This window comes from Tupaia chinensis, unplaced genomic scaffold (genome assembly GCF_000334495.1).
Source record: "Tupaia chinensis unplaced genomic scaffold, TupChi_1.0 Scaffold000704_1, whole genome shotgun sequence".
NCBI classification, from domain to species: Eukaryota; Metazoa; Chordata; class Mammalia; order Scandentia; family Tupaiidae; genus Tupaia; species Tupaia belangeri.
The window spans coordinates 3,044,853-3,061,008 of record NW_006160227.1 but is presented as its reverse complement, the minus strand read 5'-3'; the positions used below and the strand labels follow the sequence as shown (position 1 = coordinate 3,061,008).

Here is a 16,156-nt window from a genome sequence, read left to right as displayed (position 1 = left end):
CTCTCTCTCTCTCCTGCTTATGGAAAAAATATACTTTAAAAAAAAAAGAAAAAAAACCAGCTGGTGAGGAAGCCTTTGCCCGTGGCAGTAACCACACATATCTGGAAAGCATCTGTTGGGCATTGGTTAGATCAATGATGGTATGTGTCCGCAGAGTGGAGGTTTCTGCTGCCGTTTAAAAATGTGACAGCAGGACCAGCAATTGACATAATGGCTATGTCGCTGGACTCCCATGTATTTGACTGCAGTTCGAGTCCCGGACCCGGTGGCTTAAGCTCATACCGGGCGCGTGTGCGTGCATGCCCAAGATCCTGAGACGAGAATAGCGGAGAAGGGATTGTGGCGTGGCCATCTCCCCTGGGGGCTGATTTCTCGCTTTCTGTCTCTCTGTCTCTCTCTGTCTGGCGAGTGCACGCGCCCTGTAGCAAAAACCTCTCCCCTCCCAAAAAATGTGACAGCACTTTGTGTAACGATATGGATAAATTGCTAGGCCAGGGTGGAAAGATTTAGGCCGACCGGGGATCAGCCTAGAACGTTTCCAGGTTCCGTTTCCGGAGCCCAGGGCGCTTGTGGTTTACTTATGTGGGCATGTGAGCACGCACGCATGCTTGCAAAGTTCTCTCTGGAACCCTTGATCCCGAAGGGTTAAAAAAAATTGTGTGTGGGGCTGGCACGTGGCGTGGTGGTTCAAGTGCTGGATCCTACATGGCTGATTTCACAGTTCAAGTCTTGGACCCGATGGCTAGAAAAACCCGCCAGGCATGTGTGTGTGCATGTCCAAAATCTCAAGACGGGGTGGTTTCTCACTCCCTGTCTCTGTCTCTGTCTCTCAGTGAGCACACCTGTCCTAAGGGGGCGGGGGGGAATGTATGAATTTGAGCTCTTCCATTGGTGGGGAAACTGAGGCCCAGTTGCCCTGGGCAGCCCAGCATGAGGTCTGTCCATCCCTCTGGAATTTGCAGGACAGCTGTGTGTGTGTGGTGGGCTCGGCAGTCAAGGCTCAGATCAGACTGTGCCTCACCCCTGCCCGCAGGGGACAGTGGGACCGGCAGGCAAGGTTGTCAGGGCAACACAGACGCCAAACAGGCCAGGACGCAGGGTCAGCGCTGGCTTCCTGGGGCCAGGGTTTGGATGGTGATGGAAGGGGTGCCGGCCGCCGGAGGGGCCCTGGCAGAGATGGGAGCTGTGAGGACCCCCACACTGTGGCCTGGCCCCCGGGGAGCAGCAAGCCAGACTCTAAGCAGAGGTGGGGAGTGGGCTGACCCGCTGGACTTGACCCCGCAGGGCGAGCCTGCACCCGAGGCTGGCTCGTCCCTCCCCACACCCTGCACGCCCCAGCGCTGCCTGCGAGCGGGTGCCCCCCTCTGAATGGCCCTGTTTCCTTTCCTCCTCAGTTTGTTGAAGTCGAAGGACAGATCACGTCCTTGGTTGACCTTTACCCATCCTTCCTAAGGAAGGGTTATCGTCGGGAAATCTTCATCGCCGTCGTGTGCAGCATCAGCTACCTGCTGGGGCTGACGATGGTGACGGAGGTAGGTGACTCCCTCACCCCGGGGGCGCGAGGGCCGCCGTAGAGGGAGCAGCCGGGCCAGGAGACCCGGTGGGCTTGTCCCCAGCCCACTCACCCAGCCTGCCCTGTTCAGACCCCTCAGGCCTCCACTGGGGGCAGACGAGGCTCAGGACCCAGCAGGGGGCACGGACCAGCCTGTCCTTCCTTCCTGTGGCCTGGGGACGGGGCCCTTCCGCCGAGATCCATTTCAGTGACAGCAGTGTCCCCCCACGACTGTACAGTGGCCCTTCTCAGACCCCTGAGCGGAGGAGAGATATTGGCGGGGTCACCGCGCCTCCCGTGACACCAGGGCAGCCGCGCCTAGCAAGGCACTGCCTTGGGAGATCGGTGGTCACAGGGCCGCAGCCGAGGGACAGCGGGCCTCTGGTCGCTAGAGGAACTCTGCTGAGGGCGGCGGGGGTTGTGAGGAGGGTAGGGCCGAACAGGAAAAGGAATGTCCAAGGCGTGTGTGACAAGTGGTCAGCCAGAGGCGGGGACGGCGATCGTGCCCAGAGGAGAACGGAGGGCCGGTGTCACCCAGAGCGAGCGTCTCCTGCACGCCTCCCCGATTCTCCAGGTCCCATTCAGCCGTTGCCTCCCACCTGATTCAGGACTTGGCTTCATCACTTCCCGCCCCGGAAGTGAAAAGTCTTTCTGGACGTGTCCATAAGAAACTCCCTGAAGTCAGAGCCCAGGTCCTCATGCCACAAATGGGGACTCTCCTACCAGCCACACGTCCTTTGGAAGCAGGCCTCAGCACAACGCCGTATTCCTAATTTTTCTCCGTGTGTGTATTTTTTTTTTGAGAGGTTTTTGCTATAGGGCGAGCAAAAACCTCTCCAGACAGACAGAGACAGAGAGACAGGGAGACAGAAAGCGAGAAATCGCCCCCCAGGGGGGATGGCCCCACCACAATCCCTTCTCCTCCATTCTCCTCTTGGGATCTTGGGCATGCACGCACACGCACCCGGCGTAAATTAAGCTACCGGGTCCGGGACTCGAACCACAGTCGACTACATGGGAGTCCAGCGACATAGCCATTACGCCAACTGCTGGTCCCCACGTGTATTTTTAACATTGTCAGGTGTGAATCTGAGCGTCTCTGCATTCATAGATCTGGTCATCGGGGCCCTGTGCTTTTGTCTTGGGATTTGCATTTGCTATTGATCTGCCAGCGCTCTTTGTATAGGAAGGAATTAGAGACCGAGTCCCAAAGCCGCCTCCTCTGTGGTCTTCTCTTTCCAGGGTGGCATGTATGTGTTTCAACTCTTTGACTACTATGCAGCTAGCGGTGTATGCCTTCTGTGGGTTGCATTCTTTGAATGTTTTGTTATTGCCTGGATATATGGTGAGTATGGGTTTGGGCTCTCCTCCCTCACGCTTCTCTTCCCAGGGGAATTCAGTGACCAGAAGGGCTGCCCCTTCCCTTTTTTTTTTACCGTGACGCCGTAACCACTCGTGGCGCAAATTGTGAGTGTGCGATTTGGCCAGGACTGTGTCTGTGACCCACTTCCACCTCCTTGAGGCCTTAGATTGGCCGTGCTAGGATTTGGGATTCCATTCCCCTCCCCTTCCCCTCCCCCCAGCTTCCCAGGAAAGTACAGGATGCCCGGCTGCCCCCCCTCCAGAGACCACACGTCCATCTCTGTCCCCACAGGCGGTGATAACCTTTATGACGGTATCGAGGACATGATTGGCTACCGGCCTGGGCCCTGGATGAAGTACAGCTGGGCTGTGGTCACCCCTGTCCTCTGCGTTGTGAGTCGCCTCCTGTCTCGGCTTGGGGGAGCATTCCTTTCTGGGGCTTGACATTGTCACCCACGAAGTCGTCTTTCCTTCGGGTCTGCTGGGTGTGGGCTTGTAACGCCCCCAGCTTCAGCCCTGCCCGTGTGGAGTGGGGAAGCTGCTACAGAAGGTGGCTTGGAGTTGAGTTTCTGGGGTTTTGCTTGTTTTTGTTTTTGTTTTTTTGAAGAGAGAGTTTTATTATAGGGCGCATGTGTCATCGGGGACACAGAGACGGTGAGAGGGAAAGTGAGAAATCACCCCTCAAGGGGGATGGTCACGCCACAATCCCTTCTCCTCCTGGGATTTTGTTCACGCACGCGTGCACACACGAGCAGTGTGATTTTTTTTTCTTTCTCTTTTTTTAGGAGATTTTTGGCTATAGGGCATGTGCACTTGCCAGAGAGACAGACAGACAGAAAGTGAGAAATCACCCCCCCCGGGGGTTAGCCACACTGCAATCCCTTCTCCTCCATTCTCCTCTCTGGATTTTGGGCATGCACGCACACATGCCTGGTGTGAGTTTTAAGCCGCTACGTCCAGGACTCGAACTGTGGTCCACAGTGTGAGAGTCTAGCGACATAACCATTACGCCATCTACTGATTCCCACCCACCCCCCAGCGTGATTTTCAAGCCACCAGGTCTGGGACTCGAACCACGGTCAGCTGTGTGGGAGTCTAGTGCCTTAACTACCACGCAGTGTGGCCCCTGGAGTTGAGTTTTGAAGGATGAGTAAGAGCTTCCCAGAATAAGCAAACTGCGTTGGCAGGGAATCGAGCCTTGCAGAGGGGAGGCACTGTGACAGTAAAGGGTGTATCGGGGACACGTGGGGCATCTGGGGGGCCCACGACGGGGAGCATATCCTTCCTCCAGCTTTTCAGGGTGCACGCTCAGTCCGGGCCAGCCGTGAAGTGGAGGGACCTTCGGGCACCAAGGGGAGGAGGCGTAGCCACTGGGCTGTGCTGTTTCCATGGTGGGGTGGAGTCGGGGCTGACACGGGGGTCCCCGCAGAGGGGTGCTCTGGGCTCTCCCAGAGACAGGAAGCTCCATGGCCACCAGGACCAGGAGAGCCCTCCCGCCCGCCATCTTAGCATCAGCCTGGAAGTCCCCCCACACACTCCGCTCCGAGGCCCCGCTGAGACTGTGGCAATGGCAGCTGTCCGAGGTCAACGCTGTCGCCATTGGTGTTTGAGACCAACTGCGACCTTCGGAGTTAGGGCTAGAGCGACCGCCTCACTCCCTGGGGAGCGGCGTATGCACAGACACTGGCCTCCACTCCCCAGCTTGCAAAAGGGGGAGCCTCTGCAGGGGGCTCACGGCCTCTGACAACGCCAGCAATTGCTGTTCTTATTTAACGTCACCACGGCCTCTCTGCCCCGGTGCATACTCCCCCCAAGAATAGGTCACCCCCGCAACTCTCCACGTCCTCGTCTCTCCTTTCCAGTGGGAGGATGAGGGCTGTGACCTGGGCAGATTGGGGACCAGGTGGGGACAGAGCCCCTTGTCAGCCCTGTCCCTGGGGCTCCACCCATCTAAGCCTCAGCCCCGCCCACCTGCAGGACACGCTCGCAGTGGGCTCCTGTTTAAGGCAGCCTCAAGCCTCCCGTGCCATCCCTGAGCCTACTGGGCTTTATTCATGGCAGATCACGCCCCAGTCAGAGGTGCAGAGCGCACCCTCAGAAGGGTCTCCTCACACTACGCTTCCCCATCCCCAGCCCTCCAGCCCCTCAGGATCTTGGGGGCGTACACACGCGTCATGTTTTCGGGCAGACCCAGGGATTCAAACCTGTGTTGACCATGTGGCCCGAGCACTGTAGTTGACTGGGGCCCACAGCACCAGGCTGGGGCTGGGCCATCAGGTGTCATATGCAGACTTGTCTTCCTGCCGTACCCCTCACACAGGGAAGGGTGAGGTCCTTGTCTCGTGGTGGGGACACTGGAGGGCCGTCCCGGACATGCTGTGGTTCTAACTGGAGGCAGCAGGGGGACACCGGACAGCCCCAGTCCCCTCTCAGGGAGGCCGGGGGCCCTGAACAGGGAGGCCCAGGCCCTCACCCTGTCCTGGAGGCCGGGCTGGCATCCCACCCTGCACCCTGAGGCTGGGATGGGCAGGTGGGCTGCAGGAGGGAGGGGAACGCAGGGCTTGCAGGCGTTAAGGCCCCAGGGGAACAAGACAGATGCCGTTCTAAGCAGGCACTTTCTAGAAGGAGTCATCCGGGCAGAGCCTGGCCGAGGGAAGCAGGGGAGCTACATTAGGATGAGAAGGTGAGAGGAAAAGAGGGGTGGGCAGAGGGGGCAGCCTGTGCGGAGGCCCGGGGGCAAGTGGCTAAGAGCTGGAGGGAAATCGGGGTAGCAGGCTGGCTGGGACACAGAGGTCGAGGTGGCTGGGTCCCACATGGCCAACTCCACGGCTTGAGTCCTGGTCCTGGAAGCATGAAAAACACTCTGGGGGGGGTGCTGACAGATGGTATGGCGGTTAAGGTGCTGGACTCCCACACAGCCAACCATGGTTCAAGTCCTGGACCTGGTGGTTGGCTTTCTCACTTTCCCTCTCTTTCTCTGGTCCAATTAATAATAATAATAATAATAATAATAAGTTATTATATTAAAGAAAAAAAAAGGTATCAGATTTAAAAAAAGAAGAAAACATGCTGGGTATGTGTGGGGGCCCAAAATCCAGAGAGGAGAATAGAGGAGAAGGGATTGCAGTGTGGCCACCCCCCCAGAGCAGGGCCGTGATGCCTCACTTTCCTGCTCTCTCTCTCTCTCTCTCTCCAGCGAGTGCACATACCCTTTTAGCGTGGCGAGTGTGGACATAGGGGTAGGTGAGCGAGTAGGGGTGCAGCCCCTGGCTGGCATGACCCGCCACATCGGGCGCCTGGACCTCGTTCCGAGGCACTGGGGAGCCGTGGAAGGGTTTGGAGCAGGGAAGCAACTTGGGCAGGTTTGGACTGGTGGTGGAGACGGGGTGAGGCACCGAGCCAGCCCTGGGTGCGGCCCGCCCGGCCTTGCCTGCTGCCCGCGGCCCACTGCTCCGACGCCCGGCCCTCCGGCTGACCTTCTGCTCTCTCCGCAGGGATGTTTCATCTTCTCCCTTGTCAAGTATGTGCCCCTGACCTACAACAAAGTCTACGTGTACCCCACCTGGGCCATCGGGCTGGGCTGGAGCCTGGCCTTGTCCTCTATGCTGTGTATCCCTTTGGTCATTGTCATCCGCCTCTGGCGGACGGAGGGACCGTTCCTCGTGGTAAGCAGGCGGCTCGGGCCAGGCTGGGGCGGGGAGGCCGAGGCAGGGTGCTGTGAGACCCTGGGCAAGTTGTTTGCCCTCTCTGAGCCCTAGGCCCCTCTCCTACTCCAGGGAGAGGTGGAGTCTGCAGGTGGGAGAGCCAGAGCGAGAGCGCATGTGGAAGGAGGGGGACGGAGCTCAGTTCTCGGGGGTGAAGGCTTTGTGGGGACGTCGGCACAGGCCGTGGGTGGACGAGGATTCTGCCAAGTGGAGAGAGTGTGGGGTGGGGTGGGCTCCCGGTACAGGGCACGGGTGGCAGCGAGGCCGGCAAGGTGAGCCTGGCTTTGGATGCCAAGTCGAGCGCTGGGCGCCGCAGGCCCGGAGCCAAAGAGCAGGCTGAGCCACGGCACGCCTGCCGTGTCCCAGAGCCAGACGGAGGGCAAGGCCAGCCCCGCTCCTCTGGTCTGGGGCTGTGGCCATCTGCAGGCCTCCCCGGAGGGCCCCAGCCGCCAGCGCCCTCCAAGCGCCCCCGCCAACCCCCCAGCTGCCTCTCGGAAATTCCTCCAGTGCCGCTGGAGGCCCCGAGCCAGGCCAGCAAGCTTTCCAAGAAACTCTTTTCTCCGAATCTCCCCAAACCTTTGGGCTCCTGCCAGCTCCAAGACTGCCCCGTTTTGTTCTGGGCTGTTTTTATTGTTATTCTCTTTTTAAAATCTGGAGCCAGGATGTCCTGGGGCCCTGGCTCCCCTGGGTCGAGTCCTGTTTCCTCCTGGGCAGGGGAGTGGCCTGGAGGTGGTGCTGGCAGGAGGTCGCGGGAGACAGAGGAAGTGGGCAGGGAGGGGCGTGCAGCCGGTCTGTCTGCCCCGTGGTGGCCGGTGGTGGGCGGGGGCTCCCGCAGTCAGGGGACTCAAGGCAGAGCCCAGGATTCGCCCATGCTCAGTGACTGTCACTTACAAAACACCGAACCCCTGGGCCTGGGGACAGAGGACAGAGGGTACTGACTGCCCTGAGTTCTCCGGTGCCCTCCTGAGTATCCTCTGTGCACCCGTGCCCACCTAGCTGCCCTCCCGAGGGATTTCCAGAATGTTCTTTCCACCTGGAAACGAAAGGGTTCCTCGGGACGCAGCAGGGGAGTCTCTAGGGGTCTGTTCTGATTGGTCAGTGCCATGGGTGGGCAGTCTGGGATGCCCCGCAGGTCACTAACTTAGCGTTCCATGAAGCCTTATTTTAAGATGGGTTTTCTCCAGCCCAGTGAAGTTGGGAAGTGAGGAGGAAAGGGGCCTCTGTCCCTCCCCGGCACCCTGTCCTCGGCCACCAGCCTGACTCAGCCACAGTGGTCTCCCCTAAAGACACCTTGCTGCCCTCTGTCTTCCCGAGTGTCCCTCAGGAGCTTCTCCCCGAGCCAGGCGGACTGGACCTCTGTCCCCGGGGAGTCCAGCTGTGCCTGAGCACCCATGGGGACAGAACCCAGGTGGCTGCATGCTGGAGGTGGGCTCTTGTCCCACCATGCACTGGGCAGATCGGTGTCCAGAGAGAGACAGCGAGGCAGGGGGAGCAGGCAGGAGACCCACAGGGAGGTCACCCGGGAGGGCCGAGAGCTGGCTGGGGAAGGCGGGCCAGGTCCACAGCGGGCACCGAGGGCCCGAGTGCCAGCCAGTTGCCGCCACCAGGGCATGTGGGCCTGCCATTGCCAGAGCCTGTTTTTTTTTTTTTTTTTTTTTTTTTTTGGGGGGTTTTTTTCTTAGGGCATGTTGCTTGCCAGAAAGACAAGAGACAAAAAGAGAGACAGAAAGCGAGAAATCACCACCCCCCCGGGGGGGATGGCCACGCCGCAATCCCTTCTCCATTCTCCTCTCGGGATCTTGGGCACGCACGCACACGCACCCGGTGTGAGTTTAAGCCACTGGATCCGGGACTCAAACCACGGTCAACTACATGGGAGTCCAGCAACATAGCCATTACGCTAACTGCTGGCCCCAGAGCCCATCATTTTTCAAGGGAGATGGACAAAGGTTTTTTTTTTTTTTTTTTTTAAGAATTATTGCTTTAATTTTACTTATTGTTATTATTTTTTTAAGATTTGTTTGTTTTTTATTTGTTATCATTATTCTTCCATTTTGGCCAGAGAGAGACAGATAGAGAGATCCCTTCTTCTCCATTCTCCTCTCGGGATCTTGGGCACGCACATACATGCTCCCGGCTTGAGTTTTAAGCCACCGGGTCCAGGACTCGAACCGTGGTCAACTACCTGGGAGTCCAGCGATGTCACCATTATGCCCCCTGCTGGTCCCTCTTAGCTCTTTCGCTTCTGAAAAAGGACAGCAAAGGGAGGTCCAGAGCGGGGCGCAGTTTGCCAGAGGTCCAACAGCGCGCTAGCAGGTGCAGGAGGGAAGCGGATAGCTACGGGGACCGGGAACCAGCGGCCCAACCTCCGCTCCTCACCCCTGTCTTCCTTCCCCAGAGACTCAAGTACCTGCTGACCCCGAGGGAGCCCAACCGCTGCGCCGTGGAGCGCGAGGGGGCCACACCCTACAGCTCCCGCGCGGTCATGAACGGCGCGCTCATGAAACCCACGCACATCATCGTGGAGACCATGATGTGAGCGCGCGCGCGTGGGCGGGCGCCGGCGGCCGCTTCCTGCCATTTACTAACGTTAGATTCTCATAGGGCCAGGTTTACAGAGCTTTATATTTGCACTAGGGTATTTTTTTTTTAATTGTCACAGAAAATGTTCATATGTGTGTGTGTGTGTGTGTGTGTATGTGTCGTGTGTGTGTGTGTGTGTGTGTGTGTGTTGATTTGGGTATATTTTGTACAAAAAAAAAAAAAACCCCCCCGGTATATTTTGGACAAAAAAAAAAAAAAACCACTCGCAGGCAGAGGTCCGGCGAGAAGCAGAGCTTTCATACGGAATTAGATGTATTTTATGGGAACTTGGTCAATTTTTCTTTGTATTTTTTTTTTTTTTACATATAACGATATATAGACACTTAGAGATTGTCATACACACTTTGACCACTTGAATCGATCTTGCCAGCAATAGATCTCATTTTCAAAAGCAATTCTTCGGTGCTTGAGTAGCGGGCAGAGATTCTGCCCGAGAAACACAGGGTGCGGTGGTCCTGGGACAGCAGACTCGTTTTAAAGGCGTGGTACCTTCCGAACCCTGGCTCAGGTGGGAAGAGAGATCAGGGCAGAGGACCCCACTAGTTTGTTTGACCCAGAGGGGCAGGAGAGAGGAGAGCCTTGGGGAACACTGAGCTTGTCTTAGCCAGGAAAAGAAATGCCAAAATCCGGAACCATTCCCTGAAACCGGAGGACCGACTAAAGTCTGGTTCTAAGAACGGTAGAAACCGTTGCACCTGCTGCAAAACCCAACCTTGTATTTCTAGATCGAGGGGGGGAATGTCAGAATGAGTCATTGTTTGGGATCCCAGAGGGCCAATGGGGACAGTGCTGGCTTTGAGAACCCTCCCCGGGCTCACTGCTCTGCCTTTGACAGGTGGACGAGGCAGGGGGTGGGCACAGTCCTGCCAGGGGCAGCCCCGCAGAAGCTGGTGTCTGGGGTGTCAGGGCTCAAATTCCCACACAGGAAAGGCCTGAGGCATTCGAATGGGGTCCAGTGGTTCCGGCCACTCCCCCGGCGATGTGTTTGGTGAGGGGGACGGGGACAAGGTAGGGAGGCGAATGGACCAAAGGACAGGGACCGGAGCACTCAGAGAGACGGGTCTCAGGAGGGGTGCTTCTCTTTCCTCACTCTCCACCCTCACCTCTGCTCGGCTCCCAGAGGCGAGGAGGCCCCGGGGTGGCTGCAAGGTGGTTGTCGGAGTCAGTGAAGGAGTTTCTCCAATCGCCCCACACCCCCATTGGGTGCAAGGATGCTGGTCTAGGGTACAGCCAGCTTTTCACTTCAGAATCCCTGCAGGGACTGGGGTCAGACATTCACCCGCGGGCTCCAAGAGTTTTCCACAAGGTTGGGATCGTCTAGGGGGCTGGCCCCCCAGAACTGGCTTGACCTCGAACAGCACAGAGTAGCGTTTTCTGAACCAGGAGAAGGTACTACGCCTTGGGAACCCCGCACACAGACAGACCTCCACCCCAGCCCCCATCTGGACCTAAACTGTGCCATTTCAACAGTCCCTTCCGAGTTCAGAGCGCAGACCCGGGCAGGATGGTGCACGCAGGCGGTGATGCCGCGAGGGCTGAGAGTGACGTCTGCTGGGGTTTTTGCAGAGCTGGGGCTCCGGGCATCCTGGAGACCCCCTCCCACGGGCGATGCTGACACCCGGTCTCTGGCAATGTGCCCATGTCGCTGTTTCCAAAGCTCTATCCTCTGCCAAACAGCACCCCATCCTATTCCAGACCATCGGCAAGGATTCGCGCGTGTTCCTGTTTTTCTGTGTAGTTATGGTCTCTGTGGCGTCCGATCATTTCACCGTTTGCTTCGCTTGTTTCTTGTTTCACTTTACCCGAGTAGCCATGGCGACCTGTTTTTCTTTGTCTTACGGAACGCTAGTGAACGGACCACTGTCCATGATCAAGGACAGGTGCTGTGGGGGCGAGGGTGCTGGGGCACAGTGGCTCCCTGGGCATTGGAGGTCATTTCAGTGGACAGCTCAGCCCCCGGGGCTCAGCCCGTCCCGTGGGCGAGGTGACCGGATTTCGGGTTCAGAGGCAAACTGCAACATTGTGCACATGGCCTGAGGAAGGGCCTCCTCGCCGGAGATTCCCAGACCAAATTCTAGACCAAAGACACACGCAGACCAAGGCCCCAGGCCCTGCCTGGAGGGAAGGTCAGCCACGCCGCCCCAGCGCTCACCACCTCCCCAGGCACCTGTCTCCGGTGGACCCCTCCTGCCTGGCCCCAGCCCGCACAGCTGCGCCCATGGTGGAGGGGTGCGGCATGCCGTGGAGCCCGCTTCCCATACCTGCGCACCGAGGGGACCTTGCCGTGGAGCCTGCGACACTTCCCTGTCCCTGGGGAAAGGGCTTAGTCCTCTGCACCCCCCGCCTCCTGGGGAGGCCCCGTTGGCCAGATCTGGAAGGGACGCAAACGAGGTGTGTGAAGCGTTTTTCTAACATGAAGAAGGGATGAGGGCGACAAGGGTGAGGCTCACCCAGAGACACGCTTCACTGAGCTGGGCCGTCTAGTCTCCACGGCAGGGCTCCCCAAAGGTCAGCGCGGGAAGGGCCGCAAAGGCCCCCAAATCCAGTGTCCTTTGAGTGAGTGGGTAACCAAGGCCCAGTGCGGGGAGGGGACTGTAGCACCAATCAGTCCCGACTGTGTGACATGGCCAGGGGGACCTGGGTTAGGCCTGAGGACATGCCAGGGTCGCCCCTCACCCCCCAACCATGGATAAGCCTTTTGAAAAAGGAATGTCCTCTCCCACTTTCAGGGACACGGAGGGTAGCAGCCCTCCCCCAACCATCACCCGGGACCCATCACACCCCAGGCTGCGGCTCTACGGACCAGCCGGCTCTGGCCTCAGTAGAAAGGCGGGCATCTGGTCCCCCAGGCCTGCACGGAACCCTCTTCCTCCCCGCAGCTTCTGAGCTAGGAATTGAGATCCCGGGTGCAGAGAAGCCCCTTGGCATGCCAGAACTGTAGGCAGGATTTGAACGAAGGCCCCACAGCTCCAAACCTAGCCCCAGCTCTGTGGGAAGTTCCCAGGCAGCAAGAAGTAGCCTCAGGTTTCCTTCTGGGACCCCACCCCACCCCTCTGCCTCTGGGCCTTTGGCCTGGCCTCAGGCCCCTGCATGTCCCCAGGTGACAATGAAGCACAGGGGAGAGGGCCCCACACAAGGCCCCACACAGTAGGTGAGGCCCAGCCACACTCTCCCCCTCTCGGCCCTTCTTGATGGGGAAATGCACCAGACAGCCAGGCCCCAAGCTGAGACCCAGAGGTGAGCCAGGAGAGGACCCTGGGTGGCTGCAGGTCAGTGAATCTCAGCCCCAGGTGGCCCTGGTTCGGGCTGACCTCATGGGTCCCCCCAAGAACCACTGAGTGATAAAGGACAAAGCAAGACAGCGATCCAGACAGCAAAACTTAGAGGGAGGTGGGCAGCACCCCCTCATCGTAACCCCGTCCCCGCCCTATGCCTGGCCCTCAGAATATATCTTGTTTTAACAGGGAGCTATTTGTCATTGTTCTCTTCGGGTGTCACTACAGGCGTGTTCAGACGTGTCTCCCGAGGGATGGAGCATCTCGTTTTATATTTGGTTCCCAATTGAGACGTTGGCTCCACCCCTCCCCCATGAATCCCGGAAGTATGTCTGGCTCATCAGGACATTTTTTAACACTTCGAAATATTTTTAAGATATTTTAAACTTTTGTAAGAAACGCAATGAAAAAAAAAAATCCACCAACAAGCAACTCTTGTGAGGAGGAGCATTTGTATGTGAACAAGATCCGCGGTGTGTAATTCAGTCTTACAGTACCCAAGCGTCGCGTATACGTGTTTTCTGAGATGGAGCCCTGTGTTTTGCAGGGTACCCCCCCTTTTGCTTTTTAGATAAATATGTATATCGATATTTTAAATTCATCTTTGCTTTTTTTAGAGGAGTTTGTAATCACCTTATAACATGAAAATAAACATTTCCTTTTTAAAGTCCAACACGTGTGGGCTCTGTTTGGGCGAGCAGTCCCTTCCACCCCCCCAACGTTGGAAGCCCTCTACAATGTCCAGAGCTTACAGACCAACCCCAGAGAGTTCCTCCTGGGGCGGGGGTGTTATGAAGGATACACTGGGGCAAGCAGGTGGTATAGTGGTTAAGGCGCTGGCCTCCCACATGGCTGACTGCGGTTCGAGTCCTGGACCTGGTGGCTTGAAATTCATGCTGGGTGTGTGTGTGTGTGTGGGTGCACGCGCTCTCCCAGAGAATGGAGGAGAAGGGATTGCAGCGTGGCCATCACTCCTCGGGGCGGGGTTGGGGGATTCTTGCTTTCTGCTTCTCGGGGAGCACGCACATCCTCTAACAAAAGTCTCTCAAAGGGGGGGACCAGCAGTTAGCGTAATGTCTATGTCGCTGGACTCCCATGTAGTTGACTGCGGTTCAAGTCCCGGACCCGACAGCTTAAACTCATGCCGGGTGCGTGTGTGTGCGTGCCCAAGATCCCGAGAGGAGAAGGGATTGCGGCATGGCCATCCCCCCTGGGGAGTGATTTCTCGCTTTCTGTCTCTCTGTCTCTCTCTGTCTTTCTGGCAAGCACACGCACCCTATGGCAAAAACCTCTCCAAAAATAATGAAGTCTCTCCAAGGGGTGGGGAGTGGAGAGGGGAGATAGGCCATGAGCCAGCAGACAGGAGGTGGTCCGCTCCAGGACATGTAACAAGAATCTAGATTCATGCCCAGTCCGTGGGCTCCCAGTCTGCCCCTGCTGGTTCTGCACACCTGCCCGGCCCCTGCCCACCCCTGTGCAGCTGGGAGACCTGGCGCCCATGTCTTGAGCCTCAGTTTCCCCGTCTGGAATAAACCACTGTCCCCATCAAGGTTTCCGGGCTGCGAGGTGGCACGCCAGCCACGGCTTTCTCTGCAGCCTGGAGTTGCCTGCCGAAGTACAGAAAGGGGTGCAGGGCGGGGGGCACTGCCCTAGCTGCCCGCCCCCACGTCCTTCTCCCTCAACACCACGGAGTGCAGCCAGTGTTAGCACCCGTGAGTTCTCTGGGGACACAGGGCAGGTCCATGAGGGCAGCCTCTGGTTCCTTCCTCTAGTGCCCAGACAAAAAGAAGTCTCTCAGTAACTCACTGTTAATGCATAGTGTTAGATTAAAGCACTGCCCGCCCCCGTTTTCTGCCTCTCTGCCTTTTCTTTTTTTTTTTTTTTTGAGAGGGTGCAGCCAGTGTTAGCACCCGTGAGTTCTCTGGGGACACAGGGCAGGTCCATGAGGGCAGCCTCTGGTTCCTTCCTCTAGTGCCCAGACAAAAAGAAGTCTCTCAGTAACTCACTGTTAATGCATAGTGTTAGATTAAAGCACTGCCCGCCCCCGTTTTCTGCCTCTCTGCCTTTTCTTTTTTTTTTTTTTTTGAGAGGTTTTCTCTATTAACTCCCTGTTAATGCATAGTGTTAGATTAAAGCTCTGCCCGCCCCCGTTCTCTGCCTCTCTGCCTGTCTTTTCTTTTCTTTTTTTTTTTTTTTTTTTGAATTATTTGTTTAAATTTTTTATTATTATTGGGACCAGCTGATGGCATAATGGCTAAGTCACTGGACTCCCATGTAGTCGACCATGATTCGAGTCCCAGGTCCACAATCCCTTCTCCTCCATTCTCCTCTCGGGATCTTGGGCACACACGCACACGCGCCCGGCGTGAGTTATAAGCCACCGGGTCCGGGACATGAACCGCGGTCGACTACGTGGGAGTCCAGCGACATAGCCATTACGCTAACTGCTGGTTCCCTGCCTCTCTGCCTTTCTGATGGCCTCTGTCTACCTCTCTCCTCTCACCCATCCCCCCCTATAGACTTGTGTTCATTTATTTATTTATTTATTTTTATTTAACCAGAGAGGGACAGAGTGAGAGAGAGAAAGAGGGACAGTAAGAAAGTAAGCCACCAGGTCTGGGATTCGAACCATGGTTGGCCAAGTGGAAGTCTAGCGTGCCTATTTATTTTTATTTGACGAGAGAGGGACAGAGTGAGAGATAGAGATAGAGAAAAAGTTGCTAGGTCTGGGACTTGAAACACGGTCAGCCGTGTGGAAGTCCAGAGCACCTAGCCATCTGCCGGCCCCCGAACTTGTGTTCAAATCTTGGCTGTCTCCCTTACGGCCTACGAGACCAGAGGCCAGTTATTTCATCTCTTGGTGCCTGGATTTTTCATCTGTAACGTCAGGATGGTCGTGGAGCCCACCTCTGAAGCCCACTGAGCGGGCCTGGCGAGTTCTTGCGAGTACTCGAACACTGCTGTACAGAACTGCGTGGTGTCTGTAGTGATGTTTCCCTCCACCTCACCCATGCTTACGGCCCTCCCGAGAGTGCCCAACGCCAGCTGTTCAGCTGACAGCAAGCTCTTTGTTCACACAGGCTGTGGTCTCCCCATGGGGTCCGGCTCATACTGCCCTGGAGGACCCCTGGAGATAGGGCAGCAGCAGGTCCCCCAGGCTGCTCTCTGCACCCAGGATAAAAAGGCTCCGATAGTAGACCCCTCACTCACTCACTTGCCTCTGTGTTCTCCCCTACACACAGAACAAAATCCACATTCCTGCCCAATTCCTCATGGGGGCCTTGAACCTGCAATCCAGGCTCCCCACCTCCCCCGCTGAGCTCATTCCTCTCTTGGGCCTTTGTGTTTTTTGCTGGAGACTTTTTTTTGTTTTTTTAGAGGTTTTCACTATAGGGCGCATGTGCTCGCCAGACAGAGAGAAACAGAGAGGCAGAAAGCGAGAAATCACCCCCCAGGAGGGATGGCCACGCCACAATCCCTTATCCTCCATTCTCCTCTCGGGATCTTGGGCACGCACGCACACGCGCCCGGCATGAGTTTTAAGCCACCGGGTCCGGGACGCGAACTGCAGTCGACTATGTGGAAATCCAGCGACATAGCCATTACGCTAACTGCTGGTCCCGCTGGAGACTTCTTTCAGGTCTCCAGAGGGCTAGATA

At 57.1% G+C, this 16,156-nt stretch overlaps 1 protein-coding gene across 3 annotated transcripts in view; it reads left to right on the top strand.

Moving 5' to 3' along the window:
* SLC6A6 (solute carrier family 6 member 6) overlaps positions 1–9,332 on the top strand; it is a 95,485-nt gene extending 86,153 nt beyond the window's left edge. For 2 of the 3 annotated variants that reach the window (XM_014592482.2, XM_014592483.2), the window contains exons 10-14: positions 1,395–1,532; positions 2,795–2,897; positions 3,207–3,307; positions 6,409–6,579; positions 9,017–9,157. In XM_014592482.2, coding sequence (XP_014447968.1) covers positions 1,395–1,532; positions 2,795–2,897; positions 3,207–3,307; positions 6,409–6,579; positions 9,017–9,157 — 654 coding nt within the window. Of the gene's footprint in view, positions 1–1,394; positions 1,533–2,794; positions 2,898–3,206; positions 3,308–6,408; positions 6,580–9,016 lie in introns of all 3 variants that reach the window. The other variant, XM_006160681.3, reaches the window with a different exon arrangement.
* Positions 9,333–16,156: the final 6,824 nt, after the last annotated feature.